General features: G+C 44.2%; 1 protein-coding gene across 2 annotated transcripts in view; it reads right to left on the bottom strand.

Moving 5' to 3' along the window:
- LOC119442694 (insulin-like growth factor 1 receptor) overlaps positions 1 to 27,265 on the bottom strand; it is a 178,640-nt gene that overhangs the window by 30,625 nt on the left and 120,750 nt on the right. For both annotated transcript variants that reach the window (XM_049662322.1, XM_049662321.1), the window contains exons 3-15: positions 22,111 to 22,197; positions 14,446 to 14,690; positions 13,244 to 13,529; positions 12,606 to 12,793; positions 11,650 to 11,821; positions 9,864 to 9,962; positions 8,627 to 8,774; positions 7,823 to 8,043; positions 5,922 to 6,057; positions 5,698 to 5,751; positions 4,899 to 5,062; positions 4,561 to 4,740; positions 2,367 to 2,598 (exon numbers count right to left, since the gene is read on the bottom strand). In XM_049662322.1, coding sequence (XP_049518279.1) covers positions 2,367 to 2,598; positions 4,561 to 4,740; positions 4,899 to 5,062; positions 5,698 to 5,751; positions 5,922 to 6,057; positions 7,823 to 8,043; positions 8,627 to 8,774; positions 9,864 to 9,962; positions 11,650 to 11,821; positions 12,606 to 12,793; positions 13,244 to 13,529; positions 14,446 to 14,690; positions 22,111 to 22,197 — 2,212 coding nt within the window. The remainder of the gene's footprint in view (positions 1 to 2,366; positions 2,599 to 4,560; positions 4,741 to 4,898; positions 5,063 to 5,697; positions 5,752 to 5,921; positions 6,058 to 7,822; positions 8,044 to 8,626; positions 8,775 to 9,863; positions 9,963 to 11,649; positions 11,822 to 12,605; positions 12,794 to 13,243; positions 13,530 to 14,445; positions 14,691 to 22,110; positions 22,198 to 27,265) is intronic.

The following is a 27,265-nucleotide window of genomic DNA, read 5'->3' on the forward strand; positions in this document are numbered from 1 at the left end:
TACCAGCACTAAAATCTTGGCAAGAAAAAAAAAAGTTAGACCATTTTTTTTGTGTAAACAACCCCTTACCACGAAATTAATGAAAATAGAGTTTTGAAAGAATGCATTGCCATTCTAAACTAATTTAGTGCTTGTCTTCAGTGTACCTTTAAAAACTTGTATAGAGCACAGAGGTCTACTACATTCACAAAGGCTTGCGCAGTTATCGTAGAAGGAAGTAAGCACATCAGTCATCTCAACGATAGACAAAGTGCTTCAAAATGGCCTAATTATACAGAGGCAGGCAATTTGCATTGTAACTCGTTTACTCCGATTACCGTATTTATTAGATTATAAGGCGGTCACGATTATAAGGCAAGGGGGCGGGACGCCAATTGAAGAATCCAAGAAAAAAACTGAAACATGCACACTTATATAAAACGACATAGAGTAGCCGACGGATTATTCAGACTCTGCAGGGACTGCCCGAAATACTGAATTACTAACACAGCCAAAACACAAAATGGCGACCATGAAATATGGGGGAAGGGGGCTCCAACAAGTGACGTGCGGGTTATATGCAAATTTTGCAGTTAGGTGTTGCTTCATGGCAGCGCGAACATCGCCTCAAGTGTGGCTTCATGGTATTGCGGCGCATGCTGCAGTAAAACCACACCACAAGGCGAAAGTCATGCTGCCGTGAAGCCACACTATACAGCGAAATTCGCACTGCCGCGAAGCCGCACCTAAAGGCAAAATTTGCGTATAAGGCGGGGGTGACTTCGAAGCTAAAAATTTTAGGAAAAAGCCTTGCCTTATATTCGAATAAATACGGAATTGATATCACACCAGCGTCGCACAACTAAAACCTGAAGTGGGTGTTGCTAACCCAGACCTGAGGTGTTGTAGATTTAGGCTGTGCCTTTACCACAATTTTTGCTATTCCTCTTTTAGGACCTCATTAATTGTGCCAGCTCATCATCTGTCCTGCCACATAAACATACGAAAGCAACCTGTGCTCCCTTTTTTGCGAAGACTGCAAGGCATTGGAATACTTTTCCCAAGGACGCTGTGCTTCCCTCTGATCCACATGGTTTTAAGATTTGCATTGAATCATTATCACTAAATGGCCCATCTCTCATGTAACACCCCGTGCCTGAGGCATTTTAGGTACTAATAAATAAATAAATAAATCTGCTGAAACAACATGCTAAAGAGTGATTCAATGTCATGGATTGTGAGTTGAGTCACAACTTGTCGACAAGGACTGCAGCCTGAAGAGCACCAACACGTGTGAGCATCATAACAAGAAGTAACCGTGCTAGTTTATGCTTCCCCCCCCCCCCCCGCCCCCCCATTTTTAATCATTTTATAACTTCAGCTCCTGTTGATTGTGTGCACGTACATTGTTGCCTGAAATCAAACAGCACTGTTGGAACACAACACGCATGGCAAGGACACCATCTGTCACGGTGTATACTAATCTCTCATGGTGCAAGGCTAAGCTGGAACACGCCTGCCGCCATTCCACCTTTGCCCAACAATTGCAAGGGCATTCAACCGTGTTGAAAAAAAAAAAAACATGTGTATTGTGCTATATTTCTTTCGTAAATGTAATTAGAACATTATATTTACTTAATCGTATTTTACTAAATGGTGTTTGTTCTTTGTAGTTTGCTAGTTTTTTCATGTTTTTCTGATTTCTGTTATTAACCCTTTCAGGTTCCAATTATTTCTGTTGATTAAAATCTTACTTTCATCGTATGTCTTGCATCTTCAGACTCATAAAAATTGTACAGTTGCAGAATAGATTAAGAATTTTCAATTCTTTAGTGAGTTCTGTCAAGTTTACAGAATGCAGACTCCATGAGAAAATTCGCTGCAGGAACATCAGATAAGAAAATATCAACTATTTCATGTCCAGCAGGCTTGAAAAGCACCTATCCAGCCATTTGAAAATTATGCCAGGTGCAACACATTGTGAAGAACAATGAAAGAAGTGAACCCGCTAAATACAATGACATACTCACATCGAGCAAGATCACCCAGCCGTCTACCTTCCCACTCATTTTACTAAGATATTTTGCACACATTATTCAAACTTGCAGCACAATTCCAAGTGGAAGTGTTTAAAGATGTATGCAACACATTTTAAATATCATTAACTTCATCAATGCTTTTGCTGTTGATACACTATCTTGCCGTACACAATTGTGTACACAGCGAGGGTACCCTTACAGTCTCTGACTATGGGACCCTCATCTGTATAAGATCTGCAATCCATTCACTGTTTGTTGAAAGAATAATAAAGTGACACAAATACTGGCACTCTACTTAACAATTGAATGCATCAAGCTTGATAGCCACAATTTTAAGCAAGTGTGTACCTTCTCAGGAAGACAACATTGTGTATGGCGTCCTCAAAGCTGGTTCGCTCCTCAACTTCTTCTTCATTGACCTCACGGTCCCGAGCACTCGGGCATGGTGGACAGGTGTCATTCGATGGTGGCTTTGCAGGTGAACTGTCAGCTGGCTTCACTACTGGCTTGTCGGCAGGCTCTGATGATGTGGGGGCTAGTGGATCTTTACCATCTGGCTTGCCCCGAATTCCCAGTGCCGCTATGGTCAACAGAAAAGAGAGAAACTTTATTAAATTCAACTGTTGGGAATAATGTCCTATTGTAATGAATGCTGGGGCCATGAGAGACATACTGTATTGACATGTGAGGGCTGCACTTTTTTTCCCCCATTTTGATGAGGTGTGGCCCTTGCACAGGACTGAACCATTTGGTCAAAAAAAAATCACAGCATATCCACGGGGTGAATGATGATGAGTGGGCGAAGCTCCGGAGGGAATCATCGGATCTCCCGCTTAAGGGGACGCTAGCACAAACGCGTTAGAAACGTGCAGTACTCTCTAGTAAGGGGGAGCGGCCACAGCGTCTTACGCAGCCATTTACACATGCCGGAACGTGCACCGCGTTTGCCGACGCCATCACATGACTGCTGAGAGAGTATACCCCCCGTATTCATAAACGCTCCTCGACTTGAACTTGACTTGCCACCGCCTTGGGCAGCACGTTCGAAACGCGTTGAAGGTAAGGCGGAGAGGCCACAGCGTCTTACACCAGCTTCTTACACGGGCCGTAACGCGCTAGCACAAACGCATTAGAAACGCGCTAGAAACGCGGCCTTTCGTTAATGTTGGGTATTTATTGCCATCGTGGTGCGTGTGTCTATGTGCGCTTCGTGGCGTAGTGGTTAGCGCCGCGCGTTCGGAAGCGAGGGGTCCCTGGTTCGATTCCGCGCTACGGACACAACTTTCAGAATTTTTTTTTTCATAAAACGCCGGAAGCGTTCTCCGGAAGCCGGAAGCGGAACCGGAAGCGGAACCGGAAGTGGAACCGGAAGCGGAAGTCGGCTTCCGGTTATACTATACGTATACATATATATGTATATATGGGTATACATACATATACGGACACACAACGCCATCTATTAAGCAATTCATAAAACTAGACGTGGCTACCTACTACGACGGAAACGAACGGGTGCCGCTATGAGGAGCTTCGCCCCTAATTGTGCCCACCCCGGAATCCTGGGTGTACCATTTCATCAGTGGTCAACGTGCAGCTCTCGCCATCTAGTAGTGGCACGCAGAAGTATGCAGCGCGAAAATTCGCTGATGCAAGTGAGCGCCATTGGGGCACCGAACGCGATTGCTTCTTTGTTGGAAATTTTGGGGCCAAATTTTGGGCTGCCAAGTGGGGTGCAGCCCATGGGTGCGGCCCTTACACGAGTCTATATGGTATAGTAAAGGGCTTTGGATTATTTTCGACCACCTGTAGTTCTTTAGCAAAGACCCACAGTACACAAGTGTTTCAATGCATTAGCATTAGGAGTGTCAAAGTGGAAAAAAAGGGCGTAAAGTGTGGGAAGCCAGTCATGTAGTAGCGGTGCGTGTATATGTATATAGTGCAACTCACGGTGGTCTGCTCCGGACCACCGTCAGTTGGACTTTGCTCCTCAAAGAGGCAGGACGTGTGTCGGGTGAGCTCCTGAACAAAGCTTTGCGAACAAAACAAAACTTAATGTCAACATCCAAAATCTAATTTGAGCTGTGCACAATGGCGACATTCAGTAGGCAAAGCGTTGTGGGCACGCCCTGCTCCGCCGTAGCCTTCGCAGTGCAAGTCATTGAAGAAGGAGCTGAAGCATCACATAAGGGATGTTTGCCAATAACTCTGCTTCTGCTGAATGCATTGAAGTACTTTTTGGGGCAAAGTTTTTTCTAAAATTGTCTATTGTAACCTCAAATGCATTCCTTTACTTCTATAAAAAGTGGTTCAGGGCCCATTTAAGATTAGCAAGTACTACTGGAAAGACCCTGTAACAGCCACTGCAGTGAGAGTGTACCATTTCTAAGATCAAAAACAGCGCAAAGAACGGGACAAGAAAGTGGGACAAACACAAAGTTGTGTTTGTCTCGTTTTCTTGTCCAGTTCCTTGCGCTGTTTTTGATTTTAGAGATATATACCAACTAGTCCTACAATTAACTCTGCTAAAGAGTGTACTACTCACGGTCGATACAATAGTCTCGGCTCTCGCCCAAGTACTGGTGTTGAGGAGCACTGGGCTGCGCTATGCCCACCACCCGGTAGTACCGGACGTCCCCGTTAGGGTGCTTTGGCGGTACCCAGCTGATGAGCAGTTTAGAGTCTTTAGCAGGATGTGCCTTTAAGTTCTGTGGCTGGCTTGGAGCTGAAATGAAACAGGGACAAGAACAGTGATGCGGCTTAGTGGGCCTACAAATTTAACAGCTACATATATGCAGCATGCAATGCATGCATAAAAAAGCAAGGAACCAAAGTTTTATTCAGTATCATGGCTGGCATCATGACTAAGAACTCTATACTCACATGCAGGAAGGGTCTTGAAGTAAAAGATTTCGCTCTGTGCTCCTTGTGTTGAAGTTGTTGTGAACAGCGTGTAGGCCTTGACATAGACAGCGTACTGTGTGAATGGCTTGAGGTGTGCAATGATCTGGACATCAACACCTACGTCTGCATCAACCATCTTCCACCTGAAGTACAGTTAAGAGAGAATGAACTGTCAAAAACCTCTAAAGAAAAGCTGCAACAAGGCACACATCCAAGAACACAGATAAGAATTGCTGCCACTATTGTCCCATGAAGTAACATGACCCATTTATGAATTATAAACAGCAGTCAGGAAGGCAATTGGGATGAATTTCACCGAAAAATAAAAAATGCAGTTTGTGCCAATTTTATTAAATTTGGAACACACAAAAGAACTCACTGATGCAACCAGTTCACACAGCTCAATAAACACTATTGCCCTTTCTGTGCAGGCCTCCGACTCAAAGCAGACAGTAGTGTCCAGCTGAGTACGGCTTTAGGGACCACCGGCACTACCTAGACAGGAATTCCAGATTATTGCAGGCACAATTCTGTGGCTCCTTACATTGCGATTTTCACTGTAACTATGTCATCTTTGACAACAAATTTTGCAGTTTGTAGAAGGGCAATACAAAACAATCTAAATTGATTCAATGCTTGCGTTTAGTCCATTTCTGTCCAACACAAACGTTCGAAAATCTAAATGTGACGTCAATCCAAAGCTGCTAATCAGTTTCTTAGATTTCAACCTACTGAAACATTATTCAAAAAAGAAAAGGAGGCTAGTAGCCATACTCACACATCTCCTTTGCAAGCATCCCGACCATCATAGAGGGTCACGTTTTGGAACGGGCTGCAAAAAAGAGGCAAGGCATGAACAAAACTGAACAAAACTGTCTAACAATGATAATTATTCATTAAAACCTTCTCATGTGACAAGTTATCAAGCATGGTTCATCAATAACAGCTAGACACAGGAGCTTCTCCAACACGTGGCCAAAATACAGGAATTCAAACACTTACGCCTCGCGATAGTACACCACATAGCCAAGAAGAGACCTTCTGTCGTGGATCTCTTGCTCGAACTGCAGGGACCAGTTGATGACAGCAAACTTGTTGCCCACTTTGTTAAGTGTGGCGTTGATCTTGTGAACATCACCTGCAATAAAAAGCAACGGCGAACATCGTATAAAAAAATAGAACAGGTATAGTTGTTGCGGCTGCACTGCACTCAATCACAGATTTTGAGCAGTGTTCCAAAAAACATAGGAGATGCGTGCGTTCGATCAGTGAAGCCTTGCTTTCGGCACAAATGCACATAACCTTATCAATAGCACTGGCTGCTATACTTAGGCACTGCTGTGGGTGTTAAAGGCTATATGCTGATATGCTGTTACTCAAATGTTGGCAAGGTGAGCTCAAGCATAAACATTCATTTGGGCTTCCTTCTTCGTTCACATACCTGTGCTAGACTCCTTTTAACACAGACTTAAAAGCTCGTTGGAAATTGGCTCATCCTGACGCGTTCAGCCAGAAGTGTACTGCATCTGAGAAACTAAACAAAGATCCCCAAACTGTCCCATATCCACGAATTTAGCTTAACTAACGTTCTTCAGGAAATACACCACAGATATACTCCGCTACTTTCTACCTTTAAAGTATCGTCTGAACAAGTCCCTGAGTATGTAGTGACTACGTAACCAGTCTTTTCTGGCTGTTCCATACGTGATAGGAGTGTATCAAGTCACAATCAGTGCTCAAAAGGCTTGTCTACATAGCACGCCTGTTCAAGCGAGATGTTAAGGGCTTCTGGCCCATGTCATGGCAGACAAAGCCATGGAAGAAAGTTCAGAGTTGATCAAGTGCCTGTTAACCTTGCAAAACCATACAGTTGATTGAGTGAGGTGCACCTCTGCTCTTTATGCCTGCCATACCTAAATCCAGCAGACACAAGGTTTCCTCAGCCCCCCAACATACCATATGCTCCTCTCTCCCGTGTCTTTCCCCTGTATCAGAAGCACACATTGTGCAATACCCACTGCACACACTTAGGTGTACGTGCCGACATAATATTGCCTCCTTTATCACTCTCCTCTGCTTCCTTTCTATACCCCTTGCCATGCAAAAAAGTGCTGTACACACACGGAAATCACTAGAACCCCCCTGCTAAGGCTATCTTCCCAAAGATTTCCCTAAAGAATTTACTAAAGGGAACTTTGGCAGTGCAATCATTCAGCTACTATGGGAATGATCAGTAGTGCATGATTTTGTTTGATCTGTCTGCTTGTGGTATTGGACGTCATAGTGGTGTTACTTGTTACGCTCACTGTTTCTAAGCACAGCAATGCACAAACACATGCACATGCATAAAAATTGCAGAATGTTGCAATTGCAATGCAATATTTTGTTTAAAATGGCCAAATGGCCAAGTTACAAAGCGGTTTGAAGCCAGGACGACGAAGTTATTCCCTTCGTTCTCATGCTGGCTAAACTGCCCGACTTGCAGCTCCCATGTGATGATGATGATTTATTGGCATTTCCTTTAAAACGTGGTAGTGACAAATAGTCACCTAACTTGCTTGAGTTAATCAGATTCGCTATGCATGCTTTTCATTCTAGCATCTCTGTATACATCTCCTTAATTTGTTTTCTCTTCCTAAAAACTTCTCTATCTACCTTGTAATGCTACTTATGCCTCACACTCCTAACGTCTCCCACCTATCTCGACTGCTGATCGGTTGATGTTTCCGTCCACTTTAAATCCAAGCACTTCTGGAAGGTGTACATTACCTGCGAGTCTCACTGGGTTAATAGCTTTGCAACATATACACTAGTGCCCAGTTCCTACTAGTGACTTATGTCGGAAACTCTATGCATCTTCCCCTATGCCATGTGGAAGTTCTTTGTGCAATATGGATGCTCACATGCTGCCCGGTCTCCGTTGGTGTGTGGCGATACGTCATGGTCGCTCCACTCCGTGATGGTCGTGTGGTTCTTCAGCTCCACAATTTGGCTCATGCACAGCTTCGGATTGATGTGAAAGAACACCTTGCCACTGCTCAGGGTGAGTGTGCGATTGGACGGTCGGCTTGACCAGTCCCAGAGCAGCTGCAGGTTCTGGTTGTCCAGGACGATGAGAGAGTAGCTGCGGGGAACGAGACGAAAAGTGCAAAATCTTGAATTAGCAACTGCCGAATCTGCTCATACAAAACACAGTCATAAGTATAATGCAAAATCTCACATACCGGTCTACAAAATATTTATGTACAACACAGCTTGGTGTCCTATACACATTATAGCAATGACAGCAAGGGCCTTATAGAAAGGCCAAAAAGAAGTCAACAAATATAAATATAGAACGAACTGTTCTGTTTTTAAACTCTATCTGTTATCTCTGTTTAATATCTTGAAATACTGTAACCCTTCACGCTGCATGCAATGTTGGCTGTGTGGGAAGACTAAAAGTAATGGTTATGACGAAGTACCTTACCTTGGCTTCCCCCTTCAACTTCAGTATAATGAGGGTTTACTGAAATTTCCAACAAAACTTCGCAAGAGCTGAATCTAACCAGCACTAATTCGATACATACACATTTATGAAATGAGAGTGGACTGCACAAATGCACTAACAATCCCAAAGGCCTCAGTAACTATAGTGCACAATGTGGCCTTTACTACCGAGCCCTTTCTGTATTTCCAAAGGAAGTAGGAAAGAAAACATCACTCACTATGTTCGGTCAAGCGCCTTGCCGTGGATGATCCGAAGGTTCTTCAGAAAGTTCAAGGAGATGAGTTGGTTTGATCGTGTGACCTTGAGGTAGTCTCTGATCTCCTCTATCATATCCAAATTGGCCTCCAGTTCCCTCATTATGTTCCCTGCAAAAAACAATGACACAAGAACGACTCAGATTCAATGTTCTAATTAAGAACGCCTAGCACAATCCAAAGTCATACATCATGCTGTACACCAGGCATAATACGTACTAGAAGGTGCTAATACATTACAACTGCTTTGATCAAGCAATGAGAAACTCCCTAAAATGCTCAGCTGGAATGGCCACGTGCTTCTGAGTTCATAGGAAAAATGGCTGCCACTGGGTGACCCCAGGGGCACCCGGTGGTGGCCAGGTCACCTAAGGAGGATCGAGCCGGCCCAGTGCAGAGATACAGAACAGAATGCCATGTGTATGCATGCATGCTTGATTAAAGGGGCCCTGAACCCCCCCTCTGGTTTGGTGAAATAACATAGTCCGCTGATAGCATATGCTGCTGTGAACATCTCAGCCAAGTTAAGCTGTCGCATGCGATGCGTGAAGCTCACAAGCGAAGTGCGAAGTCACCTTTCTCTCAAACGCTCTCTCTTCAAACAGAAGCCTGCTCCTCACTGTCTTCTCGAAGCTTTATTTCGTAATAAAGCAGGTTCCCCTGGGCAGCTGCTCTTGGTAGATGCGGTTGGCTACACAGCGTAGATACTGCGGCTGCTGCGGGGTGCCACACAAGTCCACTGGCTAAGCGCACTGCGGCTCGGTGAGGGCAACTGCGTTTGGCTTACGTTTAGCGCATCGTAGGCACCAAAATCGGAAATCGTGGCGTCTACGTTAACATCCAAAATAAAATTTGAACTGCGCGCCATGGTGACATTTAGAAGGCGAAGCGTAACGCCCTGCTCCGCCATAGCCTTCGCAGTGCAAAGCATTAAAGAAGGAACGGGAGCACAGTGAAGGCCATGTTGATTGCCAATAACTCCGCTTCTGCTGAACACATCGAAGTACTTTTGCAGCAAAGTATTTCTGTAAGAGCCTATTTTCACTTCAAATGCCTTTCTCCACTTCGATAAAAAGCCGTTCAGGGCTCCTTTACCTTTTGCGTGACTGTAATGAGGCAGGAAAACAATTATCCAACAGACCGATTCCCAAAAACTGATGAAAATACAGCTGCATTTTTTATTTTTCATTGCATGCTCACCTCCTCCTCGAATCTGGATGACCAGTGACCCGTTGATGTATGTGCACCCCTTGAGCTTCTGGGCAGATGAAATGCTGTCAACCAGAAAACTCGAGCACACTATAAAAAGGACAGGAAGAAACAGAGGAATACAGTGATCATCACAGTCAGCAACCAGAGATAGTCAAGATTATCGCACAATACAGTCACATCGCAATATAACAAACATGGATATAACAAGTTATCACATATAATGAAGCAAATCTCACCGATATCAGCATGTAATGAATGTATGCTCATAATGAATATTGAATGTAACGAATGTATTTTTGTGTCTGATGCAACTTCGTTATGAAGTTCCAATTGTATAGAGGCACTGACAGTGCCCACTGCACTTCCCCTTAACTCAAACGCTTACACATGTGCTTTATATCGCACTACTCTCATGACTACAAAAAAATTCGAGGACATCTAAGAACTTCTTATGAGATGTGAATGCGAAAGCATTAATATCTAATTGAACGCTGCTGAGCGGTTTTCAAGTTATGAACTCCTCGTGGGCATGCAAGCCCGTTGAGACACTTGGTGCGTTTTGATTTGGCCTTACCGAGGTGCAGTTAGAACACAGGTGAGAGCTTGCACGGACAAGGAATGTGCGGACAACATAGGCTTCCAAGAGTGATAGAGAGGGTGACATGGTGTCATGGCGATGCCCTCTCCCCTAACGCAATAACATGGCAGCAGGTGTTCCCTTTCGCCCACTCTGCTCCGTTGAGGCCCAAGCCAGCAAGCGCGAGCCAGCATCATGAGCGTGCCTGACACGCTCGTGATGTGGCGTCACAGCCAATGGGACATTAGGTGCTGTTTTTTAGCTGCTACAGACGCCGCCGGCTTTTTCACTCAATAGGCCATTTGACACTTTCGCATCAAGAAACACTTTCTTTATGGCTAACACTCCCAGGGTTAGCTGTAGTAGTAAAACATAAATACCCCAGAAAGTGTATGGGAAAACTGCGCCGTGGTAGCTCAATGGTAAGAGCATCGCACGCGTAATGTGAAGACGTGGGATCGTTCCCCACCTGTGGCAAGTTGTTTTTTCATCCACTTTAATTTCCATTAATTCATCATTTCACTAATTTACTCAGTAAGTACAAGTAATTTCCACTATGTTGTCCTTGGTATCGTTGTTTGTTGGCTTCTTATGATATGATCAATCAAAATCGGGGCCCCTCGGTTCCCTTTCTTCTTGTTCATTTCTTTATGGCTGAAATCTAAGGCAGAGTGGTCAAAGTCGTGACACAGCAGAAGCAAGACTGAACCATCAAAGACTGAACCATCAAGACTGAACCACCAGCACACTTCAATCTGATTCAGTGTTGGCAGGCTGACATTTCAATTGGCAGGCCTACCTGTGTCTGACTAGCCTTACCATAGTTTTGGCACACTCAATTTGTAGTGTTCAAGTAGTGATATCATGCAGTACAGAGCACCCCGCTAATCACGAAATCTGTGTGTTAATGACAGAGATTCCAAGTTCACCATTGCTGTTGTATTTTTGTTTTTAGTGGCGACATTTGTGTTTTACTGACATCCTTGCCCCTCCCTTAATTAAAAAGGTCTTTAAAAGTAATAAATGATGATGATGATATTGATACACATGATGATCACTGTCCCATCATGTATTCTGGACAGTGTTTTACAACTTAACCAAAAGACAGTTGCACCTGTTGTACTAATTTCTTCCTAAAGACCAGACATGAATGATGGGGACATGAACACTAGGATGTGCAAAAGAAGTACAATTTACCTTTGGGACAAATTCCGTGGCATTGGCGACAAGTTTGGCCCTCACGGACGTAGTTGGGTGGGCACTCAAGTGTACAGGAACCGTTGAAGGGAATGAAGGTCCAGACGCTGCCTTCCACTGTTGCCTCTTGGCGTCGACAGTATGCCTCATCCACACAGCGCCGTCCCATGAACTGCAGCCAATCAGGTGAACATGAATTTAAGCAAATGAATTAAGTCACTAGACGAGACAACTCAAGTATTTCAGCCACCACTGTTGCATTCACAGGGCCCTATACATCGTGGACAGATGGCAGAACAGTTTGCATTTCTCTATCACAAGGCAATGACACACTGCATAGCTTGCTTGTGCATTTCTTTAAAATCATTTCCGCTGTGTTGGTAACATGTGATGATGAAAGAGCATGTGGCCTGTGAGATTCATGGTTTTTCCTCAAGTTCCGTAAATCTCAGAGGTCCCTGTAAGCTCCTATAGAACATAAGAGGAGACGAGTTACATGCATTCTAGCCCACTGGGCTTGTGACCGCAACTGCTACAGAAAATTCTGCAAGCATCACACACCTGTATAAACAATTTGAAAGATACTGCAACGTCACCAGCACGCATTTAATTGGCACATAACAACAGCCCAAGCCAACAGTACATGTTAGGAGGAGGAAGAAAATTATTCATAGAAAGGCAGACAAGTTACACTGAGCTTATGCACTCTAACCTGCTACCAGGTGCTGGAGAAAGGGAAAAAGGGAACAAAATGAGGACGGAGAATGGTGACAACAAGATTAAGGATGCGATTAATGCTAGTCAGAACAGCAGCACATTGGAATCACAATCTTGAGTCCAAGCACATGTTAAGACAAGCATAATGGAAGTTGCAGTGCAATACATTGTTTTGCATGTTGAAGGAATCTAGAGTTTTGAGTGCAAGAAACAAACACACAAGGTTTCTGTGTACTCACCACATAAGTATTTGGTGGGCAGGTGTTGACACAGCCATTCTCATAGGTATAGTGTAGACAGGCTGTGCAGACTGATAGCTCCCGTTCTGAGCCAGCACCACAGCCACCAAGGCACTTGGGGTCGCAGCAGCGCGTGCCGGCCTCATTGTCACAGGTAGTGTGGTTCCGGTCGCAAACCGAAGGGCACACTGCAACAAGAGAATTGTAGGAGACATGATCATGGTGCACTTGCTTAGTTACTGACCATCATTTGCAGGCTGTGGTGTCTTAAAACATCTGCAATATCTTTGATTAACTTCGATGGCTTTCCTGTCTGATACCTAAATTTTTCTGAAACTTAGCACCAATGCTACTCACAAAAGTGTGTTGGTTGCACTGTTAGAATATCATGTCAACCATCCGCGAGCACTGTTCAATGTATGGTTGATGAATGAGGACCTATATCTAGATCAGGAGAATCAAGATTCCATACCGGGAAGTTAAGTCTAGCAATCTGTGCTGTTGACTTTTTTTGTGTGTTATTCTGAACTCAAATAATGTGTTGGGTAAGGCAGCTGTACCAAGAAGCCTGAATTTCTTCCTCAGTGGTGTTCACGAAGATATAAACAGAAGTATTCCATAAAAACAAAAGGACCCGCCTTTCTGACAGCGCTCGCGGTTCCAGCAGAGGCGGTTGCCCGAGCCCCCCCGGCCATCTCTGAAGGGGCAGTGCTCAGGACAGGGCGCGCACTCAGAGGGGTCCCGGTTGTCCACAATGTGGTGGCCATCAGCCGCGTGCGGAGCTATGCGGTTCCAGTCCACCGTGTTTGCGTGGCACAGGTTGGGGTTCTTCTCAATGCGCACGGCCCCCCTCTGGATGTCAGTCAGCCGTGACAGCCCCAGCTCCACCAGCGACTCCACTTCATACACCACGAGGGCATAGTTCTGGAGCCACACAGAGACAGGAAATGCAGGTTAGCCTTTTTTTTCCATGACACACCGTACTAGTAAACCTTACAGTGACGTAGTAAATAGCACAGTGCTTCCTACAAAAATTAGTTCAGGGAGCTCAGGCACTCGTGTCAATGGGCGATGCAAGTATGATGGTTCAGCCAGCATTGGAATGATGGGCTGTACATGGATTTGCCTTAACTTCGTCTTTCGGACTTCAAATGACTTTGTGACTTTGCAAGCTGATCATTTTCAAAGAAAATATTGTGTTATAAATGCAACAAGTCTTACTGCCTTCAAGAAAAAGACGATTGCTTGAAAATTTCGAACGATAACATGAATAAATAATTCCACAAGAACGTATGAAGCCACAAGCACGAAGATTAGACTAAACCATGTACGAGCTCATCATTCCCATGGTAGCTGAACAATTGCAGCCGCCAAAGTTCCTTCCCTCTGCTAACTTTTGTAGGAAATTCTAGAGCAAATGTGGCACAGGGATGAGGAGTAGGTGAGGTACTGTTACGTTTCAGTGAAACCTTTCAGCCTTTCAGTTACGATTTTTGACAACAGGTTGTAGCCGCTTTCTCTGCAGCCATTTAAGTGGCCAAAATGTCATAATAAACTGTTACTACATAAACATGCGCAATTATTATCCCGCAGAGTGCCAGGCAGTTTACTGTGAAGTGACAAAGACTCTGTCCAATCATATTTGCATCCCTACAAGCAATAAAAGCTGTAGACCATAAGATAGCACTGCAAAGCAGTTCAGTTATAAAGGTATTCAGACTTCTACTCTTGGTTGTATGTGCTTGCATTCATACTCAGCTAAAATCTCTGAGACTGCAGTGGAAATGAACGAACAAGTGAGTAAATAAATCAATGGAAAAAGAAAAAGAATCATGGATACCTCAAATAGCTGATTCCCCCGGATGACAGCCAGGTTTGGGAACAGCCGTCCCAGCGACTGAAGTCCCATGGCTCGGTAGAAGAACAAGAATCCTGTGATCTCCGTCAGGCGGGGGAAGCTCACATTTGCCCAGACTTCATCCGCACGTGTCAGCATGACCATGAGCGAGCCTTCCACCACTGAGCAGTTGCCAAGCTGTGACACTAGGCTGCCCACCCGGTTCCGCACCTCGATGTGGCCACATACTGCAACACACCAGTGATGCATTGCTTCCTTAGGAAAGTAGCTATCAAGCACTTGGCTTCCACAATCCTCTCAACTTTCTTGCTCGTCATTCCAGTACCTCCCAGAGTATAGTGTCTCTTATGCATATGAATAAAAACAGATGCCAACGCATGCTACATTTTGAGCTGGTAATATCCCCTGTCACACGGCACATGTAATGTCATTTGCAGTAAATGACATTCATATCGAATGTCATTGCGGTCTTGCGTTCACAGTCTACATGGGTAAACAAAATGGCATTCGCTATTGATGGCGATGTTTATCGCCAGGCTGCTATGATAACGAAACCTTACAAATCGTCCTTCTTATTTACATATTTTCGCTATATTGTCAGCAATACAATGGTGAACATTGTAAGGTTATTTAAAAATATATTATATTTCCTTTTAACTTTTCGATATTGCAATTTATTGCTAAGCCCCTGTCGTCGAGATTACACAAGTCGTGCGTGCATGAGTTCGGAAAACTCATTCAATGGGCGAATGTCATTAGCTGTGAATGTCATTCACTATGCCCGTGTAGAAGCAACAAAAATGGCATTGACACGTAATCTCATTCACTGCAAATAACATTACATGTGCCGTATGACAGAGGTATAAGACTATGTTTCCAGTGTTCTCTTTCTGTTACTCACAACAGTCAGCTGAAGCAAAACATACACAGATATGAATGATTTCTTCGTTTCAATTCCTCCCATCCAAATTTATAATACATATATATATATATGACAGCTGTGATAATGGTGGTGATAAGGGAATCACTCTTGCAACGGGGTGATTGCATGTGGTACCAAACTCATTCATGTTATTGCGATAGCAATTATATGGACACTCCAAAGCCGATTTCTGCTGCCGGCGTCGCTGTCACCTTGAGGTTCCGTATGATGTCAATGGCGATGAAATCGTTGCCGCGCGCCGTATGTTGTATGTGCAAGTAAAAGGACGCGCGCTTTTACGGGGAGCGAACGCACGGCGGAGAGCAAATGCGCATTCTGCGCCATGCTCTATGAAGGGCTGCAGAATTAAGCGCCTCTTTCCTCCTTTACAATCACCATATATATACAGAGCAAACGCGACTTCTTCCGTCGCATGAAAGGCCATGGGGGGACGGGAGGGAGGGAGGGGAGGGCCGTTAAGCTGCGGCACCAAATGCCTATTTATATAAAAACGTTTCGAGGTGAGAAGGTGGTAAAGACTTCCGACGCTGCTCGACGAGTGTCCTGTTCTGATCTCGTCGAAAACCTCCGAGCCACTCCCAGAGGCACCGGCAGCAGTCACCAACGCTGCAGCGCGTTCGGTGCGAACGCGGGAAAAACGCCAACGGCGTCGACAACAGTTCTGCACGTTGCTGGTGCTGCTGCATGTCCAAGATTATACAGCTGATAAAACTACTATCCTTACTCCGTATAGCTATACTAATTTGCTATCGCAATTGATGCTTCGTTTTTCGGGTGAAACTGTGACAATTTTTATACTTCTGCTGTGTATTTCAATATTTTAAATCATAGTGCTTGGACTGCGGCAACCTCTCTCTGCAACTGCCCGACTCAAAGAAGGCAGGAGTGCACAGCACAGCATGGCCTCTGACATTTCTGACGCGATGTCATACTGTGCAGCATCACATTGTTTCAACACAAATTATACAAATGCTATACTTTAACAGGCATTTCAGTCTTCTTGCTTATGACCCTTTTAGCGGAGCAGTTTTTCTAGAGAAATGAGATGGCGCTTACGGCGGCACGCCATGCTTTGCCTCAGTGACAGCGCACGAATACGAAACCATTACTGCTTCTACCTTGCTTCTGTGCGATCAGCTGTCGGAAATGCAACTGAGTTTTCGCTAGCGCACTGTGCTCCATTCATGCTGGTTTGAATCGTGTGGATTGAAGACGCGTGCAGTAGTTGGCTGCAATAATAGTGACTGGCATATTAAGGAATGTAATGAATATATGGGGCCAAGTTCGCAGACCGCTTCTGCAACTGTCCGTACGTGTTTCCGGCACTTCGTGATGTATGGCTTTCCTTGAGTATGCACAAATTTGCTCTTTCTCCAGCGTTGTATCGCTAACCTTCAAAGAAAGGGCTTCAGCCCCGGTACGTCGACAAGAGTGAGTACCGCTCGTTAAACAATAATAAAGGGAGTAGCGCCGCTTCCTGTCATAGTAGGTTTCGCGCACAGTATCTACACCCATCTACCCCAACTGACACGGAAACTTACGCCCACTCTTTCGCCAAAGTGTCAAGAATAAGTGAATGGGCGCATACTTGAATATATGTGCACTTTATGCGCACAATAAATGACGGACAATACCGATAGCGCACGAATGGTAGAAGCTGAATGTATCGCGACGGCCCACGAGAGTAAGCGAGTTACTAGCGATAATACATCTTTGCTACAAAATATTACAGTGTACAGAACAACTACGTTTCAAGCCTTGCACACCGAAAGAACAAACCTAACGAAACTGAGCACAACCACGAGCGATTAGGCAGAAAAAAATCAGATAGGGACCGCACCAAGAAACTTAACTGAGTCAGAAATATGACAAGCCGCTGCTTCAAAATATTTACCAAACAAAGAACAATGAGCAAAACACACTAATCCTGATTCATTTCATGAGCGGAAAGTTTGGAATTCATATTTAGCCCCGCTTTTAGAGCAAGCACCGTATACGCTGCTCACGCCGTTTGGACGTAGCTTAATCAGCTCCTAAAGCGCTTTTTCATGTTCTCTGAAGCTGTGGCCAAAGCTTCGCGTCATCCACCCAGTCACCATCTACAACAGGGGTTCTCAGGTACGTTCATCCCAGGGAACCCTGCTAAGCTCCATAAAGTGCCAAGGAACCCCCCCGATTTAACCGAATTATCGAGGGTATCAAGAAACCAAACAAATGCTGCACTACATCAACACGCTTTTATTTACTCAATGAATCGTCAAATCTTGTTTCTATTTAGCTCAAGACCAGTGCGGAAGCTGAAATTCTCTTCATCTCATGACTGATTAGCGCTAGCAGCGGCGAAGGCCTCGCGACATCCTTCGCGGCGCGCGTTTTCATCTGAGACGCGCTTTGCACCAACGGGCGCACATCCCGATTATTTTTTCGCCACTCAGCTGCTCGCCAACAAATTGTCTGTCCATCGCGGTGTAGCCGGTGCCTTTTATCTTTGACAGCTTTGCACTGAGTAAAAGCGAAACTACTGCTTGCCGCAACCGCTGTCCACGAAACCGCGGCCGCTATCGACGCGATCATGGACGGCGATCTTGCGGTTCAGAAGGCAGGCGGCTGACGCACGCACCAAGTCAAAACGAAACTACCTTTCGCTGCAAGAAGTGCGGACGAAACTGCGGTCGCTATCGACGCTGCCATGGGAGGCGACTACGCAGTTGTGAAGGCATGCAGCCGACGCGCGCATCGAGTGAAAACGAAACTACTATTTGCCGCAACCGCTGCGGACAAAACTGCGGTGGTTATCGACGCGATCAGAGATAGCGACTACGTACTTACGGAGGCACGCGGCTAGCCGCCAACGTGGTGTTACGCGCGGCGATAAACGCAAGAATAAAGGCTTTAAAGGCACAATTAGGCACGAAGCGCTTCGGCGTTGCTGTCAGTCACGTGCCGCGTACGATTGCCGCTGAGGACCACGGCGATGCGGACTGCGCCGCTTCGTTTCGGTTGGACGCTACGCCGTTCTTGCTCTTCTGCGGCGCGCATTTGCGGTGCTCCGCGGGTTTTTTTTTTTTTCTTTTTTTTTTTTTTTTTCCATCAACGTATAGGTCAGTGCGCACGCTATCGGCACCTACCCTATCTACAAATAGGAGAAAGGCGCATGGTGGTAAGTTACGGCCTCCGACATTCAAGTGCGAAAGCTTAGGCGCGCTGCCCGTTCTCAGAGGTTGGGTGGCTACAAGCTGCTTGCGTATTTATTGCGCAGTTCGCGCGTTGCTGTTACGCACTGTGATGTGCTTTTTGACACTCGGGCATGGGTAATGGAGGTTCTTTGGATCAAGCGCACCTCGTGTTCGCCGTTTTAGACACTTGTCGGGAGCGGGACCAGGGAAAATTTATCAGTGGCTCGCGGAACCCCGAGCAGGGGCCTGCGGAACCCGTAGGTTCCGCGGAACCCTCTTTGAGAACCCATGATCTACAATATCTCCCGAAACGGAGGTTTGCTAAGCCGCACCGGCGTCATACACATCCATTGTAAACACGGAGGCAACGGAGACAGTTGAGGCAAGCAATGGGCGCGTGACCACATGATCAAACATGGCAGTGTCCACGGGATCACCGCAAAAAGAGTCAATAGACAGTCCTCATTGGTGATGTGCCTCTAATTTTTACCCTAACTTTATGAAGTGTGCTGGTATTGCAAAGACGACAGCTTAAGAAAGACAAAGGGAAAGAACATTAATGAAAGGAGGCAAACGATGGTCAATCAAAGCAGGTTTTTGTTTGCATTACGGCATAAAACTAGATAAATTGCCAGAAGAGAATATCACAAATAGCATTACATGCCTTCCAGATAGTTTCTTTAACCTTCTAGTTAATGACAGGCCCTCGGGTAAATCTTGCAAGTAAGCAACGTTTCCATAGAGGCCATCATTAAATTGTTGGTGTCAAAAGCCACAAAATGAAAATATATTCATTAGGATGCTGTCTACAAGCTTTTCTTTTTTTGCATGTTTTAAGGAGAGCTTAGGACCACAGATAAGCCATAAATTTCTTCTGAATTGTGAAGCAAAAGAAAATGTGTTGGCAAGCTTGTGTTGACATCATAGTGTATCGATGTAAAAACCCAGATACATCCTTTATGCATGCACCAATATACAAAACAAACACCAACAGCAACATGCAGAGAACTTTGCTGTCGTTTCTCACTTTCAATGACATCTTCACAATTAGCTTTCCAGGATTTGCTACAGCTCGGACATGAGTGGGGGGGGGGGGGGGGGGGGGGCCTGTTGCTATGCTGGGTCACTGCCCTGAACTCAAAGAAACAAACTGCACAGGCAAGCAGAAATGAGTAAGTGCTTTACAAAAGGAACTTGGCAGCGAGTCTTCAAACCAACATGGCTGCACAAATGCCAGCCCTCTTGTGTCAGACACGTGTTTTCCAGGAAGATTCTCCACAAAGAGCAATTTGTTAAAAAGAAAATGTAGGAGGGGTCAACAGTAGAACAAAACCACCAAGCCTTCTTCTGCGCAGTTTGCAATACGCTGCACCTTCAGGAACACTGAGACACGCCTGGCAAAGGGTACACCGCACCAGTCATAACAGCAGGGTGCCCTGACGTGTCATCAAAATCCTTCATCAAGAGGCACGAGAGCAACAAGGAAATATAAAGTCACAACAAGACGAGAAGCATGCACGGGGCTAGACAAAGGGCATTTAAGCAAGCATGACGGGAGCTTTTGGCTCTGTGACACAGTGCTCTAAATTTAACTCCCTCGAGAGATGCCAGTTGCCCACACCACAGGCAGGCCAGAGCCTTTCTCTGTGTCACCAACACTTGGCTCCCAACCAAGGCAGATTACCTCAAAGGCTGGCTGTATGGAAGGGAGTGCCAACACACAGACAGTCCAGAAAGTTGACCCGACCCGTCAAGACACCGCACACTCATCAGTCCCCACGATTGTGTTGCACATTTACGTCTGCTGGCCCCAACGAATTCAGGCTGTGTCATACGCTAGGACGAAAAATTCAGCAGCCACAGTGTGGCGACTCATAAAGCAACACGTGTGTTTCTGTGAAAAATCGTACACACGACAAGGTAGTGCTGTATACATTTTTATGCTTTAAATTGCGAAATGATTGGCAATGTTTGTAGATCAGTGTTATCTCTATCACTTTTTTTTTTTCCTAAGCTGTATGTACGCAAGGCTGCATGTAGAAGCTTGAAAATGCCCACAGCCTCTAATTACCATCTGTTGCAAAAGTTCCCCCACTAAACTACTTGCAGTCAACAGCACAAAGGCAATGTTACAACACTCATGGATGCTAGCGTATTGTCGCAGTGCAGAAGACTATAGAGACTTATTTAATTATAGAACAGCCCAGACTGTGGTACGACAGCCCCCCCCCCCCCCCTCACATTATTATAATGTGATAGGGCATCAAGTTCTTTGGATCAAGCGCTTTGGAAAATTGATGACAATAAGAATGCTGGATATTGCAAAAAAAAAAAAAAATATTGAATAAGAAGTAACTATTCGACTTCTGACCTTAAATAGATGCATGGTACAACACAAACAAGTAATGCACATTACTTTGAACATGTAGGCTATTGAAACAAGTTTGAGAAAAAAAGCGGGAAAGAAAGCACTCAAGTTGTAAGCCCTAATAATAATAATAATAATAATAATAAAGCCCTCATAAAATAGTGGGAGAATGGCAGGCCGATATGTTGAGATCTGCACCTGTCTATATCAAGGAAAATATGTTGCTCCTAAAGTAAACCAATTTGGTCTAATAGACTGTTCTAGTATACCATTATCACGACTGATGTTGTGATCGCTATGCACTGTGTGTACATGGGATGGTAACATTAAGGTGGTAGTGCCATGCCAAACAATTTGAGTGACAGAAGGCCTTGACTATTGTGCAACAATTCCATACATAAACAAAGCAGATCTGTTAAATGCTTATTTTAAATATATATATATATATATATATGGGGACATTATGGGACTTAAGAAGAGCTTAAAGAAAAAGAGCAATTATGTAGATGTGGCTAAACAGCACAAGTAAACACGTGTACGGAGAAGCAGAAGGAACAAGAGAAGGCACTGACTTTCAACTAAAGTTGATTGGTACATGCACAAATATATATGCAAAAACATTATCACACAAAAACATAAGAAACAACAAGGTGGCTGTCCTCGTCTCTTCTTCCGCACGTACGTGTTTTCTTGCACTATTTAGCCACAGTGAATTCATTTCGATTAGCTCAACTTTCAATGCTTCCACAAGTCCATACACTTTAACAATGTCAGCATTATGTATGGCGCTGCTGATGTCCTCACACAAAATATCCAACCTTTTTTTCTAGAGGCATAAATTTGCACACTTTCCTTCGAGTCTCTACATGTTTTTCTGGAATGTAAACCAACGTTAGATGATGTAGGTTAAAAGCACCTCTAGTACCTGCTCCAAACTTGCTTCAGTAACTGACAAATTCAAACACCGTTTCTGCTTCAGCATTATGTTTCAACAATATGTCATCAAACACTGTCTTTACTTTCCCCCAGCTCTGTTAAAAAGATTTCTGATAGAACGCGATGATGTGAAAAGAAATAAAGGAATAAGTGAAACAGTCCCACAACCTTTTAAGTGGTGCAAAATTGAGAACAAGAGCGACAAGATCTGCTTGAGAACTTACTCGTGCGATTTGGGTTCCTAGAGTAATGGCTGGCCGGATATGGGGCCAGCTGGGTGGCACTCCGCTTCATCAACATTGCCATGCCTGCTGTGCAAAAAGACGAAAGATGATGTTTAGATACACTAGAATGAATTCACTGAAAAGTCCCTATAACCACAAGAGAATACACAGTACACTGGAAATATGCTAATGCTTAATATATATTGAGGCTACAAGTGGCCAGCAAAAATACCTCAGAGATGTTGAAGTGAAATGTACCTCATCATATTGGCAATGTTAATCACATTCTATATCTCAGAGGTTAGGACAACAGAGCTATCAGCCAGGTGCAACCACACGACCCACGTATGAATATGAACCATAGGCACAGGCATACACTTGTCATGCGCAAAACTAGAAGTACATTAGGTTATAAGTTTTTATGCCTTCATTTTACAAGGAAAATGTAAACTCTACGATACCAATGCCATCTATTTGCACAGGTTAAGAGAGGATATGAATAAAAAAGATTACTAATTGAATGATCGGTGGTCACTGTACACAACAGAGAAGCTGGGTCAATATATCTGTTCAAATGGATACTTTAGTACCGCATACAAATGAGTAAGGATTCAGCAATATGGGGACCTAAAGCTCATTGTGTATAATAATAGCACACATTTAAGTCCACAACAAAAGATGTGTAAGTCTGAGTATTCTGGATTCAAACTGCCCAATGTGATTCAGTGCTCAACCTGAAACAAGATAGAAATATCGCACTTAACATGCTCCTTTCTCATGATGCCCTTTCTCAAGATGAAATGTTGCTTCACTAATGAATTACAGAGCACTGCTTGAACAGACACTTTTTGTGTAATGCTGTTTGTGCAGATGTAAAACACATGTCAGCAATGCGCATTTTATGGGCCAGAGACAAAATTCAGTGAACTCAGTGCCAGTCCATTAGTTCATAGCTACAAAGCTCAGATCAGATAAGCTTAATGCCTGTTGCACTGCTGTACTCACTACATGTACAGCTTGCTTTCAAACCTCCATAGACATGCCAAGCCTCTGTTAAGATAATGTTAATGAGCGTAGATAACACAATTTTTAGAGGTAGCTGGCAGGACAAGGTTTACCTATACAGTGCAAGCAGGTAAAGACGACATCTAAAATGAAACAGGACACAGCACTAGCAAAATGTTTTGTATGAAAACAAAATGTTCAAACACTGACATAGTATATTGCTTTCTGTGTGAGAGTTTTTACTTTACGATGATATCTAAGCAAAATGAAGGCAGTGAGGAAGAGTCAAGTTCTTGTGTTTTCATGCTGGCCTGCTCTGGTGATGACGTCATGAAAGACATTACGGGTGCTGTGACATTACAGCATGAATTGCAGGTTTGTGGGTTACACCATCAAATGTCATTTCATTTTACTGGCGACCTCATTTGCTGAGAGTTGCTAAAGCACCTAGAACATTTGCTTAACACCATCTAGCTTGTTGTCATGATTTCGCTACATACCGGTTTTGAGCAGAAATTGGAATGGTATGCTTAAGCAAGACAAAAAGCTAGATTCTGGAGTCATGTGTAGTTGTCCAAAGTTAACATGTCGGAATGTCATAATCTCTCACTTCAAATGTGCATGACTTTTCCAATGAGTCTGAATACTGCCAAAAAACTCATATGTCTGAATCCATTCAGGTATACAAATGGGAGTAGCCACCTCTTCAACACCAACCATTATACACGCTACCGTACGGTGCGAGGCGGTTTGCCATCCAATACAGAGGACATACATTGAGAAAACATGCCAAGATAATGGTGTTCTTTTGCATTAGATGCCAATTCTACTTTTCAGTAAGAAGGCCACAAATTTCACCTAAGATAGGAAATGGTGTGAAAGCAATTTGGATGTTCTAAAATCATATACAAGTATCATCATCATCATCAGCCTATATTTATGTCCACTGCAGGACGAAGGCCTCTCCCTGCAATCTCCAATTACCCCTGTCTTGTGCTAGCTGATTCCAACTTGTGCCTGCAAATTGCCTAACTTCATCACCGGACCTAGTTTTCTATATATATATATATATATATATATATATATATATACCTACCTCCCTCATGATATACAAGTATATTTAGGTGCAGCTCAAATGCTTTTTTCCAAGCTTAATAGAAACTTTAATAGAAACTTTATTAGAATGGAAAAGATATTAAGGAGGGGTGGTCGGAGCCTCTCAGTCCAGGGCCCCACTGGCCTCTGCCGACTGCCTGACCTGGCTAATTAAAGACTTTTGTCTTGCCAGGTTGGAGCGGGCGAGCTGTGCCTCCCACTGCTCCATTGTGTTACTGGTATTTGGTCTATCCCACTCGTTATAGGGCCAACTGTCCTTGGTGCGGTGGCATACCTACCTTTCCAAGCTTAAAGTTCTCGCCCTAGAAGTTTCTAGTGTTGCACAACTTTCTGGGTCTAGGTAGCTCTGCGTCCTTGAGAGGCACTCAAATGGTCACAATGTGAAACACTAATCTAGCTAGTACTATTTTCAGACGTCTTGATGTATTTTCTCAGTGGGGGTAAAACAAAAGAAGGAAAGGCTTGTTATTAGAGAACCAAGCTCTTTACAGATTGACAGATGATGTAGCACCTGTCGTTTTCGGCGCAATGCAGGGCTTACTGTTTATACAAGAAACGCTGGGGAACATTTTATAAGTTTCTTTTTTATCTATACAGTCATTTGTGTTCATGATGTTCGATGCTGGAAACTGTGATAAGTAAGCGTGAAAGCAATTATATGTGAATGTGACACAGACGCAGACAAGTGTGAACCAGGACCTGCTGAATAATTCATACAGTAATGCATATGCCTTTTTGATATTTTCTGTCAAAGTGTATGCCAACCATTTAGACGCTAAACAAAGGTTAGGTAATGATATTTTGGCAATGCCGACAAACCCTTTATCTAAGAAACCTTTATGACCCCAAAAAGTTGACAGTATGTTGTATCTCACAGGCAGACCACAAGAAAAACTTGTGGACTCGCTAAATCGCACTAGGGTCAAACACACTTATGTGCACTGCCATGCATTGACAGACACTGCAAGACACCACTGTTCTGCAGTTGCACTCATTGCCATGGTGACAGCACCACTTGTAATCGTGAACTTTCTTTACATCATAATAAACTACAAAAAAAGAACAAATGCACATACTATGTAACCAATGCTTTTAAAACAAAACGTATGGTGCACTTAATGACACACAACTTATGTACACCAATTTGTGCCCACGCTGGGAGCTCCAACTTTACTACCAAAATTTCACAGTAGAGTGCCATGGCATGCAGTTTTACATGACATTTCACGCTGGCTAAAATTTAATTTTTCTTGCCAGCATGACCAGGCCCGGCCCAGGCCAACCGTAGGAACTTAGCTTATACATGCCTTATAACTGTCATTGCCTCAGCGGTGTATTCTAAGACATTACAATAAAACTGCATGCAGTGACAATACAGCATGCAGTTTTACAATACAAGCACTTGCACAGTTAACATGAAAAGGCCGACATAAGTGAAACCTGGGTTAGAAATTTGTGGCATGGCATTTCATTGTACACAAGTATACAGAGCTCTTGTGCCCGATTTATGCTGTAAGCCCCAAGAATATAATTATACACGGTAGTAAAATGTGTGACAGTTTCGTCAGAAGGCGCGATTGTGTACTATTGTGATTAGATTGGAAAAGGTGACAATCATTTACTCTTCACCATGGTGCCAGACTAAAATATATGAAACATGTATTGGGATTACAAAAGACTATTATGATGAAGCAACAAAACGACGGACACCGACCAAAATAAAAGCTAAAAAAACTAATAAAAACTGAGTAAAAGATGTTTCGGCTTCGCTACGGAAGCCTGGTTCTGGGTCACTATTATGATGCATGTAATATGGCAAACAAAAAATTCACACGATCTCTTACATTATCCCTAAGACGACTTGAAGTCGAAAGCCCAGGTGCTGGTGCATTAAAGACGTACACATTCCCCTTAATTCGTTTAGTCTACGTTGCTTAGTCATCCTCTTAATTTGCTTACTCATCCTCTTAATTCACGTAGCGATCCCCCTTAATTCGCTTATTCATCCGCTTAATTCCAAAGTTCAAGGGTTTGACTCCCACCCAAGGTCATGGGTTGGAGTGCCTTAATTAACTCTATCTTAATTAACTTCACCTTAATTACACCAAAAGTGGTTGGTATGACTCCCACCAAAGGTCATGGGTTCGAGTGCCTTAATTAACTTTATCTTAATTACCTGTGCCTAAATTAACTTAGACCAAAAGTGGTGGGTATGACTCCCACCAAAGGTCGTGGGTTCGAGTGCTTTAACTCTAACTGCGCCTGAATTAGCTTTGCCTTAATTACCACCAAAGGTGGTGGGTTCGACTCCCACCAAAGGTAGTAATGGATTCGATTGCCTTACCTCCTTAACTGTGCCTGAATAAACTTCGCCTTCATTAACAGCAAAGGTCATGGGTTCGACTCCCACCAAAGGTCGTAGCCTTTTTGTACCTTTCGTGTCGCCGACGCGTTTTCGCTCAAGGTCGATTGACTAATGAGACATATGACGCTTTCGCCTTAATAACACAGATACAGCATGCAAAGCGATTATACAACACATATTTGCAATTGCCGATGTGCATCTACCATTAAGCATAATTGCGCGCTCGTGCGTGCGTGTGTGTGTGGTGCGTGCGTGTTACTCAAAAAAAAAAAAAAGGGGGTCTTTATGTTATCACTGCGTACCCCTTCTTTAGGGTGATGCGCGCAAACGTCAAAAACAACAACGAACACTTAGAGCAAATTACAACACGACCGGTGGTTATATCATTCGCAAAGCGCCCTTGCATACTTTCGCACGTAACGCACACGACGACGCAGAGCGACTTCCCAAGGACCCCGCTCGACCAACTCGCATGCCTAGCCCACCGCGCTTCCTATTTCCTTGCCCGACAGCAGCGTGCGGGGGTGAGCGAGAGGGGGCCTTCCACGTCCGCCGAGCGTTTGTTTACCTGTCGCCAAGGTTCCTGCCCCCCTCGTGCCTTCCCAGTCACGCCTCCTCCGTTCGTCCCAGGAAAAGAACAAAACAAATCACACAGTGTGCCTGCGCAGA

This window comes from Dermacentor silvarum, chromosome 2 (genome assembly GCF_013339745.2).
Source record: "Dermacentor silvarum isolate Dsil-2018 chromosome 2, BIME_Dsil_1.4, whole genome shotgun sequence".
NCBI classification, from domain to species: domain Eukaryota; kingdom Metazoa; phylum Arthropoda; class Arachnida; order Ixodida; family Ixodidae; genus Dermacentor; species Dermacentor silvarum.